Source organism: Bubalus bubalis, chromosome 6 (assembly GCF_019923935.1).
Source record: "Bubalus bubalis isolate 160015118507 breed Murrah chromosome 6, NDDB_SH_1, whole genome shotgun sequence".
NCBI classification, from domain to species: Eukaryota; Metazoa; Chordata; class Mammalia; order Artiodactyla; family Bovidae; genus Bubalus; species Bubalus bubalis.
In genome coordinates this window covers 108005895-108028704 of record NC_059162.1, presented here as the reverse complement: position 1 = coordinate 108028704, position 22810 = coordinate 108005895, and the positions used below count along the sequence as shown (strand labels likewise).

Below are 22810 nucleotides of genomic sequence, written 5' to 3'. Positions count from 1 at the left end.
GTTTTTGTTTATGTAATTGTCCGCACTGGGTCTTAGCTACAGCGTGCAGGATCTTTAATTGTGGCGTGTGGGATCTAGTTCCCTGACCAGGGATTGAACCTGGGCCCCTGCATTGGGAGCTTGGAGTGTTAGCCACTGGACCACCAGGAAAGTCCCTCTGATGTTAGTTTTTAAGTGTAATGCCTCAGTAATTTGGAGTAAGGCTAAGGGGCATAGGAGTCAGAATAAAAGCAAAAACTAAGTCACAGTGTTTCAAAACAGCATCCTTACTGCTTTCAAGCTTAGGCCCTGTAATCCTGGTTTCAGTTCCCTTACTTACCACATAGCTCAAGATGTCAACATTGCCCTCTTTAGAATACACCCTTAGAGGGTACCCATATTACCCCAGCACCCAACGACCAGTCTGGGAATCAGAAGTAATGCTAATGCCTGCTTCCTCCTCTTCCATTATAAGGGATTTTCTTCTAAGTAAAGAGAATAAACTCCATTATCATGAAAACATTTCACCTATTTCCAGATCAATTTCCTACAGCACTCCGAAGGCCCCCAAGATGGGGACAGCAGCTTGGACAGGCCGGGTGCTCCACCCTCACTGGCCCTCATGACACTTCCCTCGGTCTCTCCCTAGGCCCCAAATAGCTTCTCAGCTTCTCTGTGGGTTGTTCCCACTCTCCATGTTCACCTTTGAGGGTCTGATGGTATTTACAACACTGTGAGCTAGTCCTCAGCTCCTGAAAGATAGGCATTTGAGACTCCCTCGGAAGCTTTGTACAGGCACCATCCTCCCAGAATGAGGCATAAAGTGCTTGTGCTTCTCCACGTTTTATAACTACTGTAAGGAGCAAAGGACATCCTATCCCCATCTTAGAGATGAGAAGGGTAAAGACAGGAAACCAAGTACTACTCCAAACACACCCAACCTGGTGAAGGCAGCACCTTTTCGGTGGTCCTAGCAGCCATTCCAGGGCAGGGGTCGCCGGTGGGAGTTGCCAGGATGGGAGGATGCAGGCCACCCAGCAGACCAGCTCACCAAGTGTTACACAGGGGAGCTTTGAAGGCAACGGCCACCTCAGTAAACATGTTCCTCCACTAGCATGGTCGCTATGATCAAAGTCATGACCTTATCCTCTTTTTATAGAAAGTCAAGCAAACTTAGCCAATAACCAAAGTTACAAATATCACAGGCACAGAAGACAGAGACCTCCTGATGGTTTTTTTTTTTTTTCCCCTAAACCAGGGAGCCTAAACAAACTCTCAGGCTCTTGTATCTTCAGTACGCCTGGCCAACTTACAGAAAAGTTCGGAGGTCTCCTAATCAGTGATGAAACTTCACAGAGAAAATATGTATAAAGCTACCCATGTCTCTAATCATGACTTTATATATATACAGAGGTATTCATTTACATAGATATGCTCTTAATAATACACCTTTTTAAAAGTAGGCATTCTATCTCTGGCTCCCCTGGCGGCTCAGATGGTAAAGAATCTGCCTGCAACATGGGAGAGCTGGAGTGGGAAGATCCTCTGGAGAAGGGAACAGCTACCCACTCCAGTATTTGGGCCTGGAGAATTCCATGGACAGAGGAGTCTGGCAGGCTCTAGTCCATGGTGTTGCAAAGCGTCGGACAGGATTGAGTGACTCATTTACTCTGTCTCTAGCAAATGTAAAGTTATGAGAGTCAAAACTATCTTCAGGCTTGCTGCGTGCTGTCCTCCCGGTTAAGGAAACCACAGAGATCCCATCATTTCCTCCTAGGAAAGGAGAAACAGGGGGAAAAAAAAAAAAGGATACAGAAAGTTTCTGGTTTCCATTGTCTTTAGCTTAGTGGGGTTTATCTGTGTCTTTTGGTAAATCTATATATAAGAAACTATTTCCTAAAAAAAATCCCTGAAGTTCTACTACCAAAAACATAAGCAAAGACATCTAAATAGCCACAGAGTCAAAAAAGGAAAGTTTATTTGAGAACAAGAGTGAAAGCTTCTGCAAACATTTGACAAGGTAGATGTGTCCTGATAATAGCCGCCATCCATATTTTAACTCTACCAATATTACCACAAATGGGACATATTTTTCCTAACAAAGATTTGGACGTATGTAAAGGGCTATGACTAAATAGAGTCAAAGGAAAGTTGAGGCCCCACAGCTTATCCCTTAGACATAGGACTTAAATCAAACAATCCAGTCTCCTAATGCAGTGGCTCTCAACTTGGCTTCTTATCAGAATGCCAGGGACTCTTGAAAAGAATATCTCCACTATTAGACTATACCCAAGCAAGAGTCTTTACGGGGCGGGTAGGACCCAGGCATCAGCATTTTTTTAAGCATACCAGGTGATTCCAACGTGCAGCCAAGGTGGGTGGCCGCTGCTCCAGAGGCAGGTAGCGGCCATCAGCAGGTTCCTCGGCCCATCCACTCCGTTAGGGAGGGGCATCTGCTGGTGTCGTGGCCTCTCCACGAACCTGTCATTTACTCTGCTCTTGAACTCCAGGTGTTACCAGTTTTGGGTACAATTTGGAGCCCTTCCATTTGCCTTAGTGATTTTTACAGCAATATTTAACCAGGCAAATATCATCAAAGAGAGAAAAGTTGGAAAAAGAGAAATTTCCATAAGGCATGATACGAATAAATAAGTGAAAAAACAAAAAACAATCTCAGGTTTAAAAGTAAAGCATGACACAAAATTCTGTAAAGCAATTATCCTTCAATTAAAATTTTTTTAAAAAAGTAAAGCATGAGAAGTCAAAGCCTGTGAAATTTTATTTATACAAAAGAATAAAAATATTTTAAAAGGGTTGATTTAAACTTATGTTTTTCAGTTTTTCTTGTTCCTTGAACATGAAACTGATTTCAACTCAGAAAGATTTAAGGTAGGTAATTATTAAATAAACACTCTTTACCTTCCCTCTGCAGAAAAACAAAAAGCCAAGCCCCATTCTATTTATGGTAAACCAGATTATATTCAGTTAAGAATATTGGCAACTGCACAAAACAGATTATCAGATATGTCAGCAGGAAGGTATGAGCTGTACAATGGCATTACAAAAAGTCCCCAAAGAAAATAAGATGGTAAAAACAATAATAGAAAAATGGTAAAACAAACAAAATAAGAAAACGTCAGATATTTACAGCCTCCCTCTGAAATGTGACCTGTGTTCTACATTCAGCATAAAACAAACCCAGAGAACATTTCTCCATGCGCATGATGGATGAAGCTGGTGCCAGCCAGTTCGGGGTCAGGGTGGGGGAGACATTCCTTCCGAGAAGGGAGGAATGAACAGTTAGCAACTTGTTGGGAGTCTAACTGTGTCGTGTGGCTTCCTGCAGTTCTGTTACTAAAAATGACACAAAGTAAACGACCCAATGCGGTCTTATGGGAAGGACTTGTTTGTCACCACATTTCAGAACAAACAACTCAAGAGTCACAGGCACTGGGGCCTGGGAAAGCAGAGGTGGATGGCCACGCACTCAGGTGAAGGATGCTCATCTTTGTGAGGTCGGAGGAGGGAAGCAGGGCTCTACAGCCTGGAAGCATCTGCACTAATGAGTCTTCTAATAGTCCTGAAGAGAGAAAAACAAAAGTCCCAATTTACCCTCAGCAGAACACTGATAAATTCTCATCAACAACCCTGCCAGGAGACTGTTCTGTAATCAAGATTCTGTTTCAAATGCAATGGACATTTCACATCTGAAAGTGGCCTGTCTTCTGAATCTCACAAAGGGACAGAAGTATCAAGTCTTCCTTATCAGACCTGAGAACTCACCAGTCAGAGGCATGGCGGGGGGTGGGGAGGATGAGGATGTGAGAAAGAGTAGTATGAACAGTTGATTATTTAATCAAATGGAGTTTTTCTTCACTTAAAAATATGTGACCCTTTCTCTCTCCAAAACATAACAAAAGAACATCAGTCTAAAAGTTGAACTGTGTCCAGATGGACACCCCAGACTTTAAAACAAGAACTGTGACCCCAGATTAGGAACATTCAAGAAGGCAAATACATCTTTCTAACCATTTTCAAAATTTACCAGCCTCTCTGAAATGGTCTGGCTGATACTTACAGCTCGTGGTTTTTTGTTTAACTTCAGATCAATCCTGTGATGGGAAAGATAAAAGAGATATTTGCATTTTAATTTACAGAAAAAGGGTCCAAGAACCAGCTACTGCATAGGGCACAAGCTATAACAATGACTATTTGGTTAAGTAAAATCCACATTCTTCATTAGACTAAGTCATATTTAGTTGTTTACCCAGATATTATTGAGCAAGTATTTATTAAAAACATGAGCAGATACTCTTGCCACAAGGTAAACTTAGATGACTCAAAAAGAAATAGACAACAGCAGTTACGAAAGCCATACAATTTTTAGAAATTATTCCAAAATGACACGTTAAAGGGCTTGGATTAAGAGGACATGCTCTACGTTAATATACTAGTTCTGCAACTACATCGCTGTCTGAGACACAGAGTAATTAAGAACAGAAAAGAGACTAGGAGTTTGTATTTCTGGACGTGAAACACAAAAGAAATTAAACAAATTTCAATTTTTAAATCTTCCCACAACAAAATATCAAGATCTTAAACTATTAACCTCCTTATGAAGCAAAGCCGGGACATCAATTTAAATATGAATTAAAGTAAAGGTTATCTTATTTTTCAAGAAATCGAAATGCATAAAAGTGAAGTTTACTTAACTTTGCTTAACTTATTAAAAAAATGTTACCTCCATCACGTTTTTGTTTTTAAAAAAACTTCCCAGCCTAACCTAATATACATACCTATAATTAAACAGATAAACTATGGGTTAGAAAGGTCTCAAAAAGGCATACTGGTCTCTACACACTAGACACACAGCACAAAGACTAGTTCAAATCAAACTTACTCAAAGTCATAATCAAACATGCCAGACGGGCTGAGGGCAGCATTTGAAAGGAAGAAAGCAATAGACGTTAATAATATACTAACTGAATAAATTAGTTGATTAGCCACCCTAGCAAGTTTGTAGAAACAATATCAGTTTTAAGAATCTTAAGCCACAAAGTTTCAAACATCAAAGCACCAAAGATTCTGGGGTTGGGAGACTCCCTTCCTTCAGTGGATTTCATATCAGAAGAAAAGACTATAATAAGAAAAGTTATTTCATTAGAAAACTATAGATACCTGCAGGCCTTCTATTAGCTGCTAGATTGAGAGTTAGAAATTTTAAAATATGTAATTGTAATCAAAAATAAACAGGGGATTAGAAGAAACAGAGAAAGAAGGGTTTAGTCACATAATGAAAGGTGCTCTGAAGACAGTACCAACAACTCAGTATAATGTACTTTCACTAAAATGAAAGATTAAAACATCATACATTTCTGGAGATAAAAAACATTTTGCAATTTCTAACTCAGGTTTTATATTTGTGTCCAAACACGGTATTACTTTTCCCAGCATTCATGCTAGAAGCCAAGGGTCGAATCAGAGTCTTATTCCGTAAATCATAGAGCCACATTACCCTGCCCCTGAAATGGTGGAAGGCAAGTTAACTGTTTATGTCAGCACTACTATTACGGAACACCAAAGTCTGCAGGGAAGCTGCCATCTACAAGCACCCAGGCCACAGGAGTCTAGCTGGGAGAAGCCCAGAGGAGCCACTCTGGGCCATCTCTGCGACAGGACCACGGGCTGGGGCAGACCTCCAAAGAAGACAATAACCAGGGGCACGACACCCATCCTTAGCTGGCTCCAGAACCTTGCAGGCTGGAGACAGATGGTAAAGCAATATGCAAAACGGCTGGTATTTCCTCCTAGCTAATGTTTGCAGGAACAAAGCTGGAATAAAGCTTAACTTCAACATCCTTTATGCAACAGTTTCACTTAAGACATTTGGGAAAAGTATACAGTAAGTGTACATACCAGGAACTGTCAGAAATTTAACTTTCAGTCTAACTTTGATCAGAAACTAAAGAAGTAGACTGTACCTACTTAATGAAAACTTCATAAACTACTAGAATTCTAGAGCTTGGTACAGTAGTAAAAACCTGTCAGAGCAGCTAGAGGTTGTAATTTCAACTTTCTTCTTTAAACACACTGGGATTTACTGTTCCGATATCATGTAAAGCATAAGAATTTAGAATCCTGTGATCAATTTATGAATGCTAAAGATTACTCGATAGATTTTCATATTCTTGAAAAGGTCAAATAAAAGTTATTTCTTTTGCTAAGGTACCTATTTATTTCCACTTTGTTTACTCATCACTAAATAATGCCTTGCACATGGTGGGTATTCATACCTTTACTGAAGTAATTTACCATTGACTTTTATCTGACGATATGGAGCGTGGAACACTGTAGGAGAAACAATACTGCACTGGGAGCAGAATCACAAACGTGTAGACAAAGTGCTCCCCCACCCCCACCCCCAACTGTGGGACCAACGAAGACACCGGTCAGGGATGAGGGGGTTGGGCCAGACACAATTCCATACTAAAGATGGCAGGAATCTGAGAAGGTGTGCTAAACGTGTTTTCTCCAGAAAGAAGGGAAATCAATTCCATTCTCTTCCCTTGGGGCAGGTGAGTCGTCCCTAAGGCCCACAGAGAAATCCAGCCAGATACTAAACCAGGGGGATGACAAAAGGATTCTGCTTTCCAAACAAAAAGCCCCACTGTGAAGGCAGTAACTACCACCGAAGATCTTTTTAAATCCTAGTATTTTTCTGGAAGGAGTTAGCTCCTAAGGCCAGGAGAAGAAAGGCAGGAAAAGCTATTCCTATGGAAATCTACTAGCAATCTGCAAGGAGAAAGTTAAGTTCAATGTCTAACTCCTTTTTATCAGCTGTTTGTATCATTAAGGAAAATAAGGTATAACCTGAAATACACAACAGCTATATACCAGGAATGGAAAAAGAAATGTCCCAGAAACTTACAAGGAATTTATCCCCTCCTCTAGATACTCTGAAATAGGAAAATAAATTATTACATTTAAAATGACACTGAAGTAAACTTAACAAAAGCAACACAGAGCATAACCTTTTTATCTTGACAATTAAAGAAAAAATACTTTAAAGAGTATGGTTCTCTGCTATTCATGATAAACTGGCATCAGTCCTGTCATAGTAATCAAATAACTTGTAGCCTTACTTAAGAAAAAAAAAGGGGAGACAAAGCGATGCAATTTTTGCTCTCTCTTACTATGCTTACAAGATTGGCCTGGTGATTTTTGGTTTGCAGAAAAATGTTCAGTTGCAGTCCTCAGTCACTATCTGGATATACTCCTGCATCTAAAACCACCACCAATGACAAGAAAGACTCTTCAAAGAATTAAAGCATCAGCTGATGCCAAGGAGGCTTAAACCTGGTAAGAGTTAATTGTATATCATCCCTGGTTGCCACATCCATCGAGCTAACGACTGTAATGCCCTGGGTTCGTGAGGGCATGTTCTACAGGAGAGCTCAGCCCAGAGGCAAGCTGAAAGGCAGGGGACCCCACCCATTCCTTGTACACCCCCTCGCATCTCCTCAGCATGCAGGCTCCTAAGAGGAGCAGAACAAAAGCCAGCCTGTTGGATGTCTGGTTTTCATACCTCCCAGAAGAAGGTTTGAGGCCAGGACAAGATTCCTTGCTGGAAAAACTAAGAATTTCCCTCTCTGACTCAACTGGACGGCTTCAGATTACCTGAGCTAAGAGGCCCCGGCACTATTATACAACCCCAAGCAGAGTGAACGCTGAAATCCTCTCTGGGTAACACCTGACCTCTCTGTCCACTGGTGTGATTCCTAGCTCATTAGGCACTACAAAAAAGCACAGTGAACAAACATTATCTAGGAAGGCGCTCTTGTAAATTACAGCCTTTATATTGTTCTCTGGCACTCAAATCAGCAATTTGTGAAGATATACAGAGAAATCATAAGCAATCACAAACCTTGTATTTAAAAAGTAAAAAGGCACATCAGCTCATTCTCTCCGTCCTCCAGGGAATAAGGGTAGGCAGGGATCAGGACTGGGAGGCAATAGACTTAGCTCATTCTGCAGCTCCCCAACAGGCTTCCCAGGCGGTGGTAGCGGTAAAGAACCCGGCTACCGATGCAGGAGACACAAGAGACAAAGGTTCAATCCCTGGGCCAGGAAGACGCCCTGGAGGAGGGCATGGCAACCCACTCCAGTATTCTTGCCTAGAGAATTCCACGGACAGAGGAGCCTGGGGGGCCGCAGTCCACAGGGTCCCAAAGAGTTGGACACAACTGAAGCGACTGAGCACGCGTGCACAGAGCTTGCCACAGGCGAGTGGCGCTTTGCCAGTACACAGATTGCGTTTCTAGTTCCCTTTACCTCCTCTGAAAGATTTCAAATTCATCTGACTAAACAAAAGTTTTATGGTCTGGAAGATCCCCTAGAGAAGGGAATGGCAACCCACTCCAGTATTCTTGCCTGGAGAATTCCATGGACAGAGCAGCCTGGCAGGCTACAGTCCATGGAGTTGCAAAGAGTCAGATACGACTGAGCGACTTTCACTTTTCACACTAGAAGCAGTAAGCAGGATATCTCCCTTCACAGTTACTCTAATGCCCACCAATTCCTTCCTTAGAGAAAAATTAGTCTGCTTCATTAAGACTAAATGAGTTTCTTCCCATCAACAACAGAAAGACCACACCAATCCTGAAGAACGTTTATTCCAGTAAAGACCCTTCACGACAATGGTCAGTGGAAGCTCTAAGTGGCTGGGGACAGGGCAGCAGTGCGGGGGTTGGGGAAGGGTGGTCCCTGCCACTGACCTGTGCCGGTTTTTATTCTTTCGCTTTTTATGGCTGCTGTGATGACTCCCTGTGGAGGTGGAAGAAGCAGCCTTCTGTGGTTTCACTCCCTGCACAGATCCATCCAGATCCTCAGGGTCCTCCTGGTTGGGCTCGTTTTCCTGATTGTGGAAGTCTGGAGAAGTGTCACTTTCCGTCCCACTTCCTGGCTCCCCTGGAGGGAAGAAACACAAGGCCCCCAAAGCATCATCAGTACTGATGGACTGATGGACAGGTAGTTTGTCCATCAGTCCAGAAAAGAATTTTCGAGCACTAAAATATATAGTACTACCCTCAAGGACCATATACTCCAACTGACAGGAAGATCAGTTCAGTTCAGTTCAGTCACTCAGTTGTGTCCAACTCTTTGCAACCCCATGAATCACAGCACGCCAGGCCTCCCTGTCCATCACAAACTCCCGGAGTTCATCCAAACTCACGTCCATCGAGTCGGTATTGCCATCCAGCCATCTCATCCTCTGTTGTCCCCTTCTCCTCCTGCCCCCAATCCCTCCCAGCATCAGAGTCTTTTCCAATGAGTCAACTCTTCGCATGAGGTGGCAAAAGATACATACAGTCAAAGCATCAAAGTTACCAGAGTGCTGAAAAACTTGTAATCTGAAACAGTGTAACCAGAGGCAGCAGATCTAAGGACAGCTGAGAGACTGTACCACACAAGATAACCTCGCTACATAGCAGTTACTGAAACACAGAATACACTAATGGGAGTAATAATTACACAAGAAGCATTATCAAAACCATTATATAAGTCTTCAGGAGGTGAGAGATGACCTTGGGAAAAGATCCTACAGCTGGCCCTGGTTCCTTGCCAAACTACACAGGAATCTTGACTTTCCATGAAGAGAAAGGGTCAAGGAGGAGAAGAGCTCCACCACCTAAGTTACTCTGAGACTCCTTAAGAATATTATTTTAAAAGTGGTAATAATACCTTTCAGTTGACACATATTCCCAATTTTAAAATATCCCTCAGATACATTAAATAAGCAAATCAAGAACAATTTGTATAAATACATGTTTTTAAGAAAAACTACACATACTTTGGTAAAGGTACACTTTTTCCTCCTGAAAGGAATTCCTTGAAACTTAATATAAAAGGACGGAGGAGGAGAAGACTATCACTTCACTGAACTGAGGAAGAATCCCAAATATGTGTACATGACCTGTTTTTAAAAATTTTCAAAAGGAGTTAGGTGAACAGCAGAACCAAGGATTAGCTTTCTTCTTGTTACGTCTTTGTAATATAAACTTCTAGGAAGAGATTTCAAATTGAGTAGCACAAGGATATTAGAGCTAAAACAAAGAGGTAGTCCCCAAAAAGCAGAAGGGAGAAATCGAAGCAGATCTCAGCAGTGACGAATCCCTGCCTTTGAACACTTTATGAAAACAGAAGAGGGAGCTCTAATGCCATTAAGCTAGAAAAAGTATACTAACCAATCCTGTCCTGAAACCAAAGTGGAATTCATAAAAAATCAGCACAAGAACTTCAGAACTCACTACACAAAGCTACAGTAACCAAGACTGTCTGGTATTGGCCTAAGACCAGACATATAGGTCAAGAGAACAGAATTCAGAGTCCAGATATAAATCCTTACATTTGTGGTCAACTGATTTTCAACAAATGACAAGACAATTCAATGAAAAAAGAACAATCTTTTTGACAAATGGTGTTGAGATAACTGGATATCCACACACAAAAGAATGATGTTGGAACACTATCTCACACCATATATAAAAATTAACTCAGACTGGACCAGAGACTCAAATGTAGAAGCTGTAAAACTCTTAGAACTCACTGGATTAGGCAATGGTTTCTTAGATAAGACCACAAAACCAAGCATAACAAAAGAAAAAATAAGTAAAGTGAACTATATCATTTATATACAATTCTTGAACTGAAAATTACACCCCAAAAGTAAAAACTCAACCCACAGGAGTGAGGCAGGGGCAAAATGGGCAAATGGGGTCAAGTATATGGTCACATATGGAAACTAAACTTTGGTAGTGAGCACGCTGCAGTGTATACAGAAGTCAAAATATGATTTGTTCATATCACACTTATAAATCAATGCTACCTAAACACACACACACACACACACACCCCACAGAATAGGAGAAAATATATTTGCAAATCATATATCTGATAAAGACTTGTATCTTGAATATATATTAAAGAATTCTTAGAACTCAGGAAGACAAAAAAAAAATTAAAACATCAGCAATGGATTTGAAGAGATAGTTCTCAAAAGAAGATATACAAATGGCCAAGGTGCACAGGAAAAGATGCTCAACATCATCAGTCATTAGGGAAATGCAAAACAAAACTACAAGGAGGGAACCCTTCCTAACACTAGGGTGGCTACAGCAGAAAAACAGTCACAGGTGCTGGTGAGGATGTGGAGAAACTGGAACCTTCCAGTGGGGCTGATGGGAACGTAAACTTGCACCCTCGCCTTGGAGAACACCTCAGAAGGTTAAACACTGAGTTAACAAACCACCACCAACTTTACACCTGAGAACATATTCAACAGAGATGGTAACACGTTCACACAAAACTGGTTATAAATGTTCACAGAAGCATTATTCACCGTGGGCGTCCCTGATGGCTCATGGGTAAAGAATCCACCTGCAATGCAGGAGACACAGGAGACATGGGTTCAATCCCTGGGTTGGGAAGATCCTCTGGAGAAGGAAATGGCAACCCACTCCAGTATTCTTGCCTGGGAAATTCCATGGACAGAGGAGCCTGGTGGGCTACAGTCAGTGGGATGATAGAGTTGGACACGACTGAGCAACTAAGCACGCAAAAGTCCGTCAACTGATGAATGCATAAATAAATAAAAATGGTATATCCATACATATCCAGCAAATTTGGAAAACTCAGCAGTGGCCACAGGACTGGAAAAGGTCAGTTTTCATTCCAATCCCAAAGAAAGGCAATGCCAAAGAATGCTCAAACTATCGCACACTTGCACTCATCTCACACGCTAGTAAAGTAATGCTCAAAATTCTCCAAGCCAGGCTTCAGCAATATGTGAACCATGAACTTCCTGATGTTCAAGCTGGTTTTAGAAAAGGCAGAGGAACCAGAGATCAAATTGCCAACATCCGCTGGATCATGGAAAAAGCAAGAGAGTTCCAGAAAAGCATCTATTTCTGCTTCATTGACTATGCCAAAGCCTTTGACTGTGTGGATCACAATAAACTGTGGAAAATTCTGAAAGAGATGGGAATACCAGACCACCTGATCTGCTTCTTGAGAAATTTGTATGCAAGTCAGGAAGCAACAGTTAGAACTGGACATGGAACAACAGACTGGTTCCAAATAGGAAAAGGAGTTCGTCAAGGCTGTATATTGTCACCCTGTTTATTAAATTTATATGCAGAGTATATCATGAGAAACGCCGGACTGGAAGAAACACAAGCTGGAATCAAGACTGCCAGGAGAAATATCAATAACCTCAGATATGCAGATGACACCACCCTTATGGCAGAAAGTGAAGAGGAACTAAAAAGCCTCTTGATGAAAGTGAAAGAGGAGAGTGAAAAAGCCGGCTTAAAGCTCAACATTCAGAAAATGAAGATCATGGCATCTGGTCCCATCACTTCATGGGAAATAGATGGGGAAACAGTGGAAACAGTGTCAGACTTTATTTTTCTGGGCTCCAAAATCACTACAGATGGTGACTGCAGCCATGAAATTAAAAGACGCTTACTCCTTGGAAGGAAAGTTATGACCAACCTAGATAGCATATTCAAAAGCAGAGACATTACTTTGCCAACAAAGCTTCGTCTAGTCAAGGCTATGGTTTTTCCAGTGGTCATGTATGGATGTGAGAGTTGGACTGTGAAAAAAGCTGAGCGCCAAAGAATTGATGCTTTTGAACTGTGGTGTTGGAGAAGCCTCTTGAGAGTCCCTTGGACTGAAAGGAGATCCAACCAGTTCATTCTGAAGGAGATCAGCCCTGGGATTTCTTTGGAAGGAATGATGCTCAAGCTGAAACTCCAGTACTTTGGCCACCTCATGCGAAGAGTTGACCCATTGGAAAAGACTCTGATGCTGGGAGGGATTGGGGGCAGGAGGAGAAGGGGATGACAGAGGATGAGATGGCTGGATGGCATCACTGACTCAATGCACGTGAGTCTCAGTGAACTCCGGGAGTTGGTGATGGACAGCGAGGCCTGGCATGCTGTGATTCATGGGGTCACAAAGAGTCGGACACAACTAAGCGACTGATCTGATCTGATCTGATATCCATACAATGGAATACAGGCATACCTTGTGGATTTGGTTCCAGACCACCACAACAGAGCAAGCATCAAAATAATAAGAGTTACACAAATTTCTTGGTTTCCCGGTACATGTAAGTTATATTTATACTATACTGTAGTCTATTAAGTGTGCAACAGCATTATGTCTAAAGAAATGTACACATCTTAATTTAAAAATCAGTTCAGTTCAGTGGCTCAGTCGTGTCCAACTCTTTGCAACCCCATGAACTGCAGCATGCCAGGCTTCCCTGTCCATCACCAACTCCCAGAGCTTGCTCAAACCCATGTCCATCGAGGTGGTGATGCCATCCAACCATCTCATCCTCTGTGGTCCCCTTCTCCTCCCGCCTTCAATCTTTCCCAGCATTAGGGTCTTTTCCAATGAGTCAGTTCTTCGCATCAGGTGGCCAAAGTATTGGAGCTTCAGCTTCAGCATCAGTCCTTCCAATGAATATTCAGGACTGATTTCCTTTAGGATTGACTAGCTGGATCTCCTTGCAGTTCATGGGACTCTCAAGAGTCTTCTCCAACAGCACAGTTCAAAACCATCAATTCTTCGTCGCTCAGCTTTCTTTATAGTCCAGCTCTCACTATATAGTCCAACTCCACACATGACTACTGGAAGAACCATAGCTTTGACTAGACGGACCTCTGTTGACAAAGTAATGTCTCTGCTTTTTAATGTGCTGTCTAGGTTGGTCATACCTTTTATTCCAAGGGGCAAGCGTCTTTTAATTTCATGGGTACAGTCACCATCTGTAGGGATTTTGGAGCCCAGAAAACTAGTCTGTCACTGTTTCCACTGTTTCCCCATATATTTGCCATGAAGTGATGGGACCAGATGCCATCTTAGTTTGCTGAATGTTGAGTTTTAAGCCAACTTTTTCACTCTCCTCTTTCACTTTCAACAAGAGGCTCTTTAGTTCTTCTTTGCTTTCTGCCAAAAGGGTGGTGTCACCTGTGTATCTGAGGTTACTGATATTTCTCCCAGCAATCCTGATTCCAGCTTGTGCTTCATCCAGCCCAGCATTTCACATGATGTACTCTGCATATAAGTTAAACAAGCAGGGTGACAGTACACAGCCTTGACATACTCCTTTCCCGATTTGGAACCAGTTTGTTTTTCCATGTCCAGTTCTAACTGTTGCTTCCTGACCTGCATAAAGATTTCTCAGGAGGCAGGTCAGGTGGTCTGGTATTTTCAACTCTTTAAGAATTTTCCACAGTTTGCTGTGATCCACACAGTCCAAGGCTTTGGCATAGTCAATAAAGCAAAAGTAGATGTTTTTTCTGGAACTCTCGTGCTTTTTCCATGATCCAGTGGATGTTGCCAATTTGATATTTTACTGCTAAACAATGTTAAACCATCTTCTGACCACACAGGGTTACCACAAATGTTCAATGTGTAAAAAGTGTAATATCTGCAAAGTGCAATAAAACAAAGTATGCCTGTATTATTCAGCATTAAAGAGATGTAGGACTTCTCTGGTTGATTAAGAATCCACCTGCCAATGCAAGGGGGCACAGGTTGGACCCCTGGTCCGGGAAGATTCCACATGCCACAGGACAACTAAGCCCATGCCGGTACCAAACTACTGAACCCCAGAGTCTAGAGCCAGCGTTCCGCAACAAGAGAAGACACCCCAGTGAGAAACCTGTGCACAGCAATGAAGAGTAGCCCCTGCTCACTGCAACTAGAGGAAGCCCGTGCAAACAACAAAGACCCAATGCAGCCCAAACTAAACAAATAAATAAATGCAGTACGAGGAAAGTTATGACCAACCTAGATAGCATATTGAAAAGCAGAGACATTACTTTGCCAACAAAGGTCCGTCTAATCAAGGCTATGGTTTTTCCAGCGGTCATATATGGATGTGAGAGTTGGGCTGTGAAGAAAGCTGAATGCCGAAGAATTGATGCTTTTGAACTGTGGTGTTGGAGAAGACTCTTGAGAGTCCCTTGGACTGCAAGGAGATCCAACCAGTCTAGTCTAAAGCATATCAGTCCTGGGTGTTCATTGGAAGGACTGATGCTGAAGCTGAAACTCCAATACTTTGGCCACCTCATGCGAAGAGTTGACTCATTTGAAAAGACCCTGATGCTTGGAGGGATTGGGAGCAGGAGGAGAAGGGGATGACAGAGGATGAGATGGCTGGATGGCATCACCAACTCAATGGACATGAGTTTGCGTGAACTCCAAGAGTTGGTGATGGATAGGGAGGCCTGGCGTGCTGTGATTCATGGAGTCACAGACAGTCAGACACGACTGAGTGACTGAACTGAACTGAACTGAATACATGCTGTGTTTAGGGGTTTTAAAGTGTAATTACAGTACAAACAGTCTACCGTTTATATAAGTACCATATGATCCAGTAATCCAAATTATGAGTATTTATCCAAAAGAACTGAATCAGGATCTTGAAGAGGTATCTGTGCTCCCATGTTCACTGCGGTTCAGTTCAGTCGTTCAGTCGTGTCTGACTCTTTGCGACACCATGGACTGCAGCACACCAGGCTTCCCTGTCTATCACCAACTCCTGGAGCTTGCTCATACTCATGTCCATCGAGTCAGTGATACCATCCAACCATCTCTTCCTCTGTCGTCCCCTTCTCCTCCCACCTTCAATCTTTCCCAGCATTAGGGTCTTTTCCAATGAGTCAGTTCTTCACATCAGGTAGAAAAAGTATTGGAGTTTCAGCTTCAGCATCAGTCCTTCCAATGAATATTCAGGAGTGATTTCCTTTAGGATTGACTGGTTGGATCTCCTTGCAGTCCAAGGGACTCTCAAGAGTCTTCTCCAACATCACCGTTCAAAAGTATCAATTCTTTGGTGCTCAGCTTTCTTCATAGTCCAACTCTCACATCCATACATGACTAGTGGAAAAACGATAGACCTTTGTTGGCAAAGTAATATCTTTGCTTTTTAATATGCCATCTAGGTGGGTCATAGCTTTTCTTCCAAGGAGCAAGTGTCTTTTAATTTCATGGCTGTAGTCACCATCTGCAGTGATTTTTGGAGCCCCCCAAAATAAAGTCTGTCACTGTTTCCATTGTTTCCCCATCTATTTGCCATGAAGTAATGGAACTGGGTGCCATGATCTTAGTTTTCTGAATGTTGAGTTTTAACAGTTTTTTCACTCTCATTGTGTTCACTGCAGCATCATTCAATAGCCCAGATGTGGATACAACTTAAATGTCCATCAACAGATGACTGGGTAAAGTCATAACAATGGAATACAGTATTCAGCCTTAAAAAGAAGGAAATCCTGTCATATGCCACAACATGGATGAACATGGAGGAATCACGCTAAATGAAATAAGCCAGTGACAGGAAAACGAATACTGCATGATTCACTTTTATGAGGAATCCAAAACAGTCAAACCCACAGAGGCAGAGAGCAGAACGGTGGGCACTGGTGGCTGGGGGAGGCGGTGAGCGCAGCGTCATTCTTTGATGAGAGATCTGCAGTGCAACTCTGCACAGTTCACAACACCACGCTGTGCACTTAAAACATCCGTGGATCTTATGTTTAGTGTTCTCACCACAATTTAAAAACGATCATTAGGAGATACATGGTGAAGGGTACACAAGAAACAGGCATAGATTTCTGAGACTTTCAGCATGATACAGGGGGTGGAGCTGAGGGCAGGTAGGGTGTGGATGAGACAGGACGAGCCATGGTGTGATGGTCGGGAGGCAGTGTGACAGGTACACAGGGATTCATTATTTTGTCTCTATTTGTGTAGATTGAAAATTTACTCTAATAAAGAGTAATAATAAAATGATCTTTTTCTCTCTTATTTTATCCCAGTGATTTCTCCCAAGGTATGCCTTTAAGAATGGGAATGACAAGATTCTTTTTGGTAAGTCCAGGGTTGTTTCCCAACACCAACAACCAATTCTTTGATTCCCGATATACCAACAATTCAACTTAATTCTGACCCTAACTACTGAAGTCAGGGCAGACCCGACAGTTTAAGGGCTCAGTCCCATAAGAGTGCTCCCTACTTTGGACACCACAAGTCCTGGGCCTCCCATACCGCCAACAGACCAGCTATAAATCAGAGGTCGATGATTCACTAGAATAGCTCACAAAACTCAGGAACACTACTTCCTGTCACTGGTTAATTATAAAGGATACAAGTCAGAAACAGGCCAAAGGACAAGGCACACAGGACCAGGCATGGGAAGGGGCGCAGAGTTCCTTGCCTTATCTGGGTTGGGAACCTTTCCAATGTCGCATCGTGTTCACCAACAGTAACTCCATCGTTTAGGGGTTTTCACAGAGGTTTCACTACGCATGGTCAGTCGCTCAGCCATGTCCAACTCTTTGTGACCCCATGGACTGCAGCCCATCAGGCTCCTCTGTTCATGGGATTTTCTAGGCTAGAATACTGGAGTGGGTTGCCATTTCCTTTTCCATTCACTATGCAAGTATGATTAATTAACTCAATCTCCAATCTCAAACTCAGCCCTCCCTGGAGGTTTCAGGGATAAGGTTCAAAGTTCCAAGCTTCTGAGCAAGGATTGGTCTTTCAGGGAAACAGCCCCATCTGAAGCTCTCTGACTGCTCTTTTGCGTACTAGTCATTCTTTATATTCTGGAGCATCCAAGAGTTTTAGGAGCTCTGTGCCAGGAAAGGGGACAAAGACCACATACACCTTACCCCTTACGCCACGGACAGTAACTATACTATATTTATGAATACCCCTCCGACACAGTAATGCCGCTTCTGGGATACTGTCATACAGAAATCAAAACTGCATTATAAACAAGCATATGGGTACAAGGATGTTTACTGTGACACCATTCACAGTGGGGAAAACAGAGATGATGGGAATATTCATCAACAGAGGAGGCACAACCAGACTAGCAGGTATTTTTCAGCTTTTAAAAAGAATGCAAGATGCTAGGACCTCCCTGGTGGTCCAGTGGTTAAGACTCCATGCTTACATTGCAGAGGGCATGGGTTCCATCCCTGGTTAGGGAAGTTCCACATGTCGAGCAGTACACCCAAAAAAAAAGAAATCTTATGGGACTTCCCTAGATCCCACATGCCACATGGCATGGCCAAAAAAAAAAAAAAGACGAATATAAGACACGAACAATAGCTGACACGACGGTCCTTACTGTAAGCCAGGTACTGCTGCACACACTTTAAATATATTAATACACGGAACCCTCACAAAAGCTCTATGGTTACGATGTCCATTTTACAGAGAAAGGAATGGAGGGCTGGAGAGGTTAAGGAACCTGCCTAGAGTCACACAGCTCAGAAGCTGTAGAGCTGGGATTCAAACCAGATGGCTTGAGTCCAAATCACACTCTTTAATCACAACTCAACACTGTTCTCAGTGTGTGTGTTGAACTGGCAGGGCCATGGGTGACAAAACAGTAAAAAGCAGACAGTATGCACCGATCCACTATCTCTATTAAAAACAACTCCAGCTCTGTGTGTGTGTGATTATGTCCAGAAATATGTTAGATTAAAACCAAGCTGTTAATGCTGGCTACCTCAGGAAATAAATAACCTTTTTCACATTCATCTCTGAACAGCCTGACTTATAATAAGAACGTGTTATTTTTCCAGCTCAGTTGTATCTGACTCTTTGCGACCCCACTGTAACCCGCCAGACTCCTCTGTCCACAGAATTCTCCAGGCAAGAATACTGGAGTGGGTGGCCATTCCCTTCTCCAGGGGATCTTCCCGACCCAGGGATCAAATCCAGGTCTCCTGCTTTGTAGGCAGATTCCTTACCATCTGAGCCACCAGGGAGGTCCAAAAAAAAAAAAATCTAATGAAATATAAAAAGATGAGTGTAAGATGGAGAAGTATGGTCAGGACAGTCTTTCTCTCCATTACCCAATTCTATTTATTCAAGTAAAAATTTATCATCTCCCGGGACTTCCCTGGAGGTCTAGTGGTTAAGAATCCACACTTGTCTATGCAGTGGGTCAACTAAGCCAGCACGCCGCAACTAGCAAAGCCCGCACACCACAACTACTGAGCCCACGCCCTCGAGGGCCCGAGTGTCAGAACGAGAGCAGCCCACTCTCCAAAGCGAGAGACAGCCTATGCACCACAGCAAAGACCCAGCGCGGCCACAAGAAGGAACAGCAAAACCATCATCGCAGAACACGCACGTGGTGGAGGGCTGGCTGCGGAGGTGACAGGCTGACAGGCCATGCGGTCACAGAAACACTTTGGATCCAGTGCCCTGCAATAACCTAGAGGGGAGGGATGGGGAGGGAGCTGAGTGGGAGAGGATGTGGCGTACCTACGGCTGATGCACGGTGATATAATGGCAGAAACCATCGCAACACTGTAAAATGATTATCCTCCAATTAAAAATAAAATTTCAAAAAAAGAGAGAAAACTTTGGATCCCATGAAGGGATATGGGACTAACGGAGGAGAGGCTGGGCACAGGGGAGAGAAAGTTTAACTAAAAAGGTGGGAGACAAGTAAGAAAAAGGCAAATTAGATATGGCAAATTTTATCTATGTTGCAGCTCTATTCAAATACATTCGGGAGCAAAATCAACTGCTGACTCATTTGGGGGCAGTTGCTGTGGGAGTTCTGATTCAATGGATGCATGAGTTGGTCATATTCTATAAAGCCGGTACACATGTACCCCACACACACATACAGAGCTGCCTTCATCAAATCAAAGCCCTAAGAACTGAGAACCCAGGCAGTAAATGGTTGATATGGATACTAAGTATTATGGGAGTCAGAGAAGAAAGAGTGGATTATTCTGGAAAAGCTTCACTGCAGGCGTGGAATTGACAGTGGACCTTGAAAGAAATGAGAAGCCAAAATAAGTATAAAATAGAGCACAAGCCGAAGCACAGAGGTGAGAAAACACAAGGTGTACTTGGAACAAATAAATCAAACAACACCTCTTAAACCGAGAGCCTGAGAAGTGACAGTTGAGAGGAGTCATAACTATCAGACTGGGAGATCTAATCTAAGGGGACGATACAAGCTGATGTTAAGAGAACTGATTTGTTGCTTAACCTTTCTGAGCCTGTTTTCTCGTCTGTAAAACAGGAATTCTATATCTCATGTGTTGAGTATCTCTATGATTAAGATATTGAGCTAGACACTGGGGGCTACAGCCATGTTCCCTACTTTCAAGGAACTGATAATCTATGCGTATCCTCAAGGAGTAGCTTTAGATTAAATGAGATAATGCAAAGTAAAGTGTTTCGTTTCCTTCGTGAACACAAGTAAGTGTTCAAATCTCAACATGTTTGAGATCTACAAATACACAAGTCAAACTCCAAACAATCAGTCAAGGTTATGTGCAGTAAAAGAGCTGCTAGAAGGAGATAAGAGAGGAAGTCATCCTGAATTTCAGAACAGGGAAGTAACACCAAACAACTAATATGTATTGCATTCTCTGTGCAAACCTATGTCTTAGGATTTTTAGGCTAGAAGCAGTTTGTAAGAGGGGCTGGAGCTAGGGAGACTAGATTAACCACGGTTAAAGTACAAAATGAGACCACAAAGTAATAATCGCTTTCTTCCTCAGCTCATGGAAGCAGAAGGCAAGTGACAGCAAGAGAACTGGGTTACAATATCTCAGAGTACAACAGGAAGGCATCAGTCAACTAATGCTGCCGCCGTGAAAAGACACGTGTTTGCCTCTCACTGACATAAAACTGAGCAACTCATTCTTAGAGCAAGTAACATCAGACTTTAAGTTAAATAAATCTACAAATGAGACACTCTACTTAAAGGACTAGCTACTGAACAGTCTGAGGCAGTGACTTCAGATCAACATGAAACGTTAAAAGGCAGAAAGGAAGATATGGAGAACCGTGCTCAAGCATCACTTACCTGCGCAATGATGTGGATGCCGGAGGGGTTTGCTGTGATGAAAACTTCAGAGAAGCCCAGGAAAACAGACAGGGGAGACTGCTGATCCTTTTACAGGAGAACTAGATAAAATCTGCCTGTTTTGTTTTCATTATTGTTTTACTTTATTCTTTTAACAAAAATATACAATGCTTTACTAATTAGCATACAATTCCCCTTTGGGACTATGCTAATCCATTCTCTTCCTAGTGCAGGTACATTAGAAACCAAAGCAAACAAAAGCAATGCATGTTTGAGGAAAAATTTCAAAACAGTTTAAAAATAAATGCCCAAAATATAAAACTCCAAAATCCTTGAGATATGAAGACATAAAAGTACAAATTCTAAGAGAAAAGGTTGTTTCCTCCATTGACCAAAGATCAAGAACACAGGAGTCATTCCACAGAATCTGTTATACAAAAATTTGGGGACAAGGGAGAGATTTTATACCATGGAAAAAAGAGTGAAAGGCAAAGCAAACCATTCTGACAGTCATAGTAAAGGGAAAAGAAAAAAAAAGGACTTAGTCCAACTGATGACGTTGGTAGAAAGGAGTCAAAGCCACATACCAAGTTTTGAAGGCGGGAGAACAGAGTACTCTAACAAAATAATTGGGCAGACACACTTTGAAGAAAATGGCACAGCTCGGTTTTAGACAAAATGAGTCTGACTGAGTGGAAATATCTAGAAGACATTTTCTAGAATTTTCTAGAAATGCATGACTAAAGCTCAGGGAAATGAGTTAGGGACGAGGCTAAAAACTCAGAAATCTGTATATAGAGATAATAACAGAAGTCACTGAGTAGTTCTAATTCCCAAACTACCAAAATCCATTTTCCTCAAACCACTGCCCTAATGCAAACAAAACAACTGGATCCCACAACAAGACATGCCATGGGAAAGTACCCAGCCCCCGTACAGAAAGCAGGGTGAGTTTCAGAGTGACCCGACCCACAGGGAGAGCATCCAGTCCATCTACCTAGAGTCTGGTGCAGAAAGGCAAACCCGCAGCTCTTAGTCTCATTATGAGAAATTAGAAAGGAGTCAGACTGTATGGCTTACGTACACAGAACGATACATTTCTCTACAAGGTAAATACAATCTGCTCTCCATTTTAAATTTAAGAACACACAGGTGCATTCCTGTCATAGTATCAGAATTTCCCAAGAATGATTACATTGGGTACATGGGGATTTATTAGATATGTCTGAAATGTTCCATGATAAAAGGGTTATTTTTAACTAAAAAAAAAATTTCCTAAAACTTAATAGGAGTGAAAACACATTTCCGTGTCTTTGAGCAGCTAAAGTCAATCTTCATGTGACTGAAAAGGCAGGAAGGATAGATACAGTAGTTTCTTCCACCTGAGAAACACATAATTAAGGATATCCAAAAGGGCTCCTAACTTCCAAAAAGAGGCAAGAAAAAGACATGCAGTCTTCAGATACACAGTTGGACAGAAGTTAACTATAGGAGTGATGGTGGCTCAAATATAAATTGATGAAAAAGTAAATAAATAAATAAATAAACTTACTCTTTTCAATGAGCTGGTCCTGAACTCCTGCCAAAGCACTCACTGCCTAAAAGAAAAAACTACCAGTTATCAAAAAAATTATTACAGGTCTCAGGAGAGCATTCACAGACAGAAAGGACAGAGACATCCTACTCACAGACAGACGGGAAAGGGAGAACGCACAGCAATTTAACCGAGGGCTTCCTGAACAATGGGCCACAGAAAGATCCTCCCCCCACCCCCACCTCACTTACAGCTGCTGAAGTAACTGAGGATTTACTGAAGAGCCGCTCTGCTTCCTTAAACTTCCGGTTCCTTCTATCATTTTTGCTATTGGAGTTTCTAAAACACACACAAGAAACTCATTGTAA

At 42.2% G+C, this 22810-nt stretch overlaps 1 protein-coding gene across 3 annotated transcripts in view; it reads right to left on the bottom strand.

Moving 5' to 3' along the window:
• Nucleotides 1-1940: 1940 nt before the first annotated feature.
• The window catches only part of MEAF6 (MYST/Esa1 associated factor 6), a 25745-nt gene continuing 4875 nt past the window's right edge, over nucleotides 1941-22810 (bottom strand). Inside the window, exons 3-8 of one of the 3 annotated variants that reach the window (XM_025289061.3) lie at nucleotides 22694-22781; nucleotides 22461-22506; nucleotides 8754-8946; nucleotides 4880-4909; nucleotides 4058-4091; nucleotides 1941-3559 (exon numbers count right to left, since the gene is read on the bottom strand). In XM_025289061.3, the coding sequence (XP_025144846.1) occupies nucleotides 3551-3559; nucleotides 4058-4091; nucleotides 4880-4909; nucleotides 8754-8946; nucleotides 22461-22506; nucleotides 22694-22781 (400 nt within the window). In that variant the 3' untranslated portion in view covers nucleotides 1941-3550. The other 2 variants (XM_025289062.3, XM_044945241.2) reach the window with 2 other exon arrangements.